General features: G+C 38.6%; 1 protein-coding gene across 1 annotated transcript; it reads right to left on the bottom strand.

The window, feature by feature from the left end:
* Positions 1-220: 220 nt before the first annotated feature.
* Positions 221-3,749, bottom strand: LOC143880726 (uncharacterized). The gene is made up of 4 exons (XM_077383699.1): positions 3,065-3,749; positions 2,425-2,844; positions 1,059-2,372; positions 221-615 (listed from the first exon to the last, which is right to left on the bottom strand). Exons 1-4 carry the CDS (start codon positions 3,747-3,749, stop codon positions 221-223), a joined length of 2,814 nt encoding a protein of 937 aa, XP_077239814.1.
* Between the last annotated feature and the right edge of the window lie 543 nt (positions 3,750-4,292).

Below are 4,292 nucleotides of genomic sequence, written 5' to 3'. Positions count from 1 at the left end.
AGTTTACACTTCATTCATCAGTCTCAAGATCTGAGAATAACATTGTATTAATAGGGGAAGAAAATATAGACGTGAGAAAAAAGGCGAACCACAACACATATAATCTCACACTAATTACAAGTTTACAACGGAAGCTTTGAATTGAAAGACACCAAGAAATAATATCGCACTAATTGGTGATATAAGATGAGCTTTCACCAACTAATAAGGAAATAATTCATCACTCTCTATGGATACTAAGCCCAAGAAATCTGTCTCTAATTGCATGCATTTCCTTTGCAATATCTCCCATCTCTGTTCGTTCTCTTGGCAAGTCTGCAGAACATACAACTCCAATGCTAAACAATGACACCAAGCACTCTTGTAATCGACCTATTCTCTCTCTGTTAGTCCTTGCATTATTGGAACCTCTTTCTTCCTCATCTTCTAATGGCAGTAGCGGATCTAGAATTTTCATCACTCCTTCAGGCAAAGCTGACTCAACAAATTTGCGAAGGCTTAAGCCATCCTTAAACATGTCATTTGTGGGGCACTTACCAGTGAATAATTCCAATAAAAGAATCCCATAGCTATACACGTCCCCAGATTTGGACACAAGGCCGCCTATCCCATATTCTGCAATTTCACATATCTCTTATTCTTTTTGTTGTGATAAAGGAAGCAATAAACTATTTAGAAACTAAGAGAATATAGAGGACTTTGTTTTCAGACACAAAAAAGGGAAAATTTTTCCCTTAGAAGCATTTAAAGGATTTGTGTTTTGAGAAAAGCAAATAATGATTTTTTTAATGGCAAAACACAAATAATGCAAAACCATGCATTAACTATGGAGTGATGAGGATTTATTTGGATTAGTGAAATAAATGATCGTCATTGCTTCCAATCAATGAGTAGATGGTTAAGGACTCGTGAAACCGACATAAAATTTAGTATAACTAAAATATTTTGACAAAATTAAACTTTTGAGGCTTATCATTTAAAAAAAAACTTATGATTGCCCTTATTTCATGAAAATCATCTTAAAATTAGAGATTTGAAGAAACTAAATATATTGTTACCTGGAGCAATGTACCCAACAGTTCCCTTTAACCCAATCGTGCTGCTTTGATCTTCAGAGGAGTTACAAATGATTTTTGAATAGAACATGGCTAACCCAAAGTCACCCAGATGGCCATTCATGTCTTCATCAAGAAGAATGTTGCTTGGTTTCAAATCACAGTGAATGATTGGCGTATGACAATGATGGTGAAGATAATCCAATGCAAAAGCCACATCAATTGATACATTTAGTCTTTCAATGAACGTCAAAGTCCTCAATTTATGTTGCTCATCTACCTTGGGATGCAACCACTTCTCTAGACTCCCATTTGGCATGTACTCAAATACGAGAGCTTTGAAATCATCACCTCCAAATTTTATACTTGAACAAGAAGTTATGATCTTGACAAGATTTCGATGGCGAATGTTTCTTAGTGCTTTGCACTCAGCCATGAAACTCTTCAAGGCTCCGCATAATTGAAGGTTGAAAACCTTCACAGCAACAATATTTTCTTCATGCCCAAGAATTCCTTTATACACTGTTCCGTTGCTACCAACACCTATCAAATTTGCTGAACTGAACCCATTTGTTGCTTTAAAGAGCTCCGCGTAGGAAACCTTTAAATATTGACCCTCTATAGAAGTTGTCAGAGATGGTTTCTTCCTTGACTTTCTTAACCAGTAAAGAGCCACACTGGCACACGAAAAGAAAATCAGACATAAAGCCACCCATGCTACTGGGATGATCACTTTAGAAACATGTGATTTTCTTTTCTTCTCATTATCTAGGATGATGCATTGATCCAACTTTAATTCTGGGATACCTCCACACAGATTGTCATTTCCAATGACTGAGATCACACTTGTATTTCTAAAAACCCCTTGTTTTGGCACTTCACTCTGTAAATTATTGAATGACAGGTTTAGATACGTCAAAAGCTGCAACTCCTCTAGATATTTTGGAATCCTCCCGGAGAAGTTATTGTACGAAAGACCAAGGAATTGAATTGCTTTTAAACCACTCAAAGAAGAAGGAATGGTCCCTAGAAAGGAGTTGACATCCATATAAAGATTTATTAAGCTCTCACAATTACCAAGAGTACTTGGAATTTCACCAGACAATATGTTACTTGAAACATCTAAATACGATAGATGTATCAAGTTACCAACATCTAGTGCGAGGGATCGGGTCAATGAATTGTGAGACAAATCAAGTCCTATTGATAGGGAAGAAAGACAGATGACTTGTCTCGGTATGGCACCATGAAGCATATTTTCAGAAAGATTAATTTCTTCCAAATTCTTATGGTTTCCAAGAGCTGAAGGTATGCTTCCTGTCAGGTTGTTTTTGTATAAAAAAGAGCAAGTTTAATTGGGTAATATTACCGATGGAAGATGGGATTTGTCCTGAAAGCATATTTTCGTACATGTACATTTTTCTCAAGTTCCGCAGCTTCCCAATTGAAGTGGGAATAGTACCCGTGATGAAGGATTTGTATATACCCAAGAACTGTAAGTTAACGAGATTTCCAATGTGACTAGGGATGCTTCCAACAATTTGATTTTGTCCTAATCCAAGCCAACTCAGATGAGTCGAGAGATTGGCTATTGAACTGGGCAATATGCCTTTAAAACGATTTTCACTTAGATCCAGGCTCTCTAGATTACTACAATTGGTCAAAGAAGTGATAAAACTCAAGTCATCAGGGTTTCCTGTTCCAAACTGATTACCCCATAAATAGAACTTTGTCAGATGTTGTAGGCTTCCAAGATCTTCAGGCACCGGCCCACTAAAGTGGTTGCCTCCTAATTCAAGCCATTGAAGCAGAGAAGCATTGGATAATGAGATTGGAAAGCGTCCTGTAAATTGGTTCGCGCCTAAAAGCAGAAATTGGAGTTTAGGGAGAGAGATTCCTATGTCGGATGGAAGGCTAGCTCCCATATAGATGGTTTTGCGTCATGGCAATCTTTTCTATAGACGAGATATTATAAAGAGAGGAAGGAATGGTACCGGATAGTTTATTACCAGAAAGGCCAATTGATACCAAGCTCTGAATTTGGGAGAGTTCACCCGGGATGCTCCCCCCCAAAGAGTTGATCCAAAGCACAAGATCAGTGAGAGATGAAAGGTTCCCCAGTGAAGGTGGAATGCTTCCTATTAGAAAATTACTACCCAGTATCAACAGCTTGAGATTCTTGAGAGTGCCAAGCTCGACTGGAATTTTTCCTGTCAGATTGTTGTTCCCCAAACTAATAGCTTGGAGGTGCATACAGCGGCTGAGATTGGCTGGAATTTCACCGCCAAGGGAATTGTCATTCATATTAAGAAATCGCAATCTGAATAAACGTCCAATTTCTTGGAATATTTGGCCGCTGAAGCTGTTGTCTTCAAGGTGGATTCTCCTAAGGAAGGTGAGATTGGATATGGAAGGAGATACAGAACCCAACAATTTTTGCTGACCAAGGTCCAAAACAGTGACCCTTGGATGGCGACAACCGCAAGTGACTCCTTTCCATTTGCAAAAATGAAGAGAATGGTTCCATGAGCTCAAGGCTCCAAGAGGATCACTGCTTATCCTATCCTTAAAAGCAAGCAGAGCCATTCGATCAGTTTCATTTCCTAAGGAAATTGTGGTGGCCGTGCAAAATATGAGATTTACAGAGAGGATAAATGACGAATAGACACTGAGAGTCGTAACTTGTAGCTCCATTTGTGTTAGAGCTCTTTTGGTGGAGCAAATATAAGATTTTTCTCTCCCAACTTGTAGCTCCATTTGTGTTTGAGCTCCTTTAGTAATGTACATAGAGAAATGTACATGCATTATTATATTTCTTCTTGACGGGAGGTAACGCGTAAGCCACGGAAGGAGTCATATTGTGGAATTCGAACTCTCCACAAGTATTATTATAAGTTGCAGGTCAATGAAAGATATACCGAAGAGTGTTCTTGGGTAGCTAGGCAATTTTGAGGAAAGCCATTTTGTCTGTCACTTCTGCGGGAGAGACAAGCCACCTTAGATGCATCAAATGAATAAGACAAAAACTGCTAAAAAATGAGCACCAGTTTGTGTTCTCTCCTTCAAAAGTGAGCCGGGAATTGGTTTTCCCCAGAATTGACTGGCCGGCTATTTTGTTGGATTGGGTCACGGCCGGCAGGCTTAGGTCATTGTGAGTGAAATGGAAACTGGAATTTAAAATAGAAAAATCCCAAGTCAATTTGACGTTCCTTCCTAAAATATACTCATTTGGCTCCA

This window comes from Tasmannia lanceolata, unplaced genomic scaffold (assembly GCF_043159265.1).
Source record: "Tasmannia lanceolata isolate RefF3 unplaced genomic scaffold, GAP_Taslan_0.1 ptg000007l, whole genome shotgun sequence".
Lineage (NCBI taxonomy): Eukaryota > Viridiplantae > Streptophyta > Magnoliopsida > Canellales > Winteraceae > Tasmannia > Tasmannia lanceolata.
This window is presented reverse-complemented; position numbering and strand designations above follow the sequence as displayed.

Bases quoted from the DNA above. Each gene is read 5' to 3' on its own strand.
- LOC143880726 (XM_077383699.1), bottom strand. From the start codon at position 3,749: ATGGAGCTACAAGTTACGACTCTCAGTGTCTATTCGTCATTTATCCTC. The intron at 2,845-3,064 runs GTAATAAACTAT...GGCTTGAATTAG, and splicing joins GGTATCAATTGGCCTTTCTG to GAGGCAACCACTTTAGTGGG. The intron at 616-1,058 runs GTAACAATATAT...GTGAAATTGCAG, and splicing joins TGTTGGGTACATTGCTCCAG to AATATGGGATAGGCGGCCTT.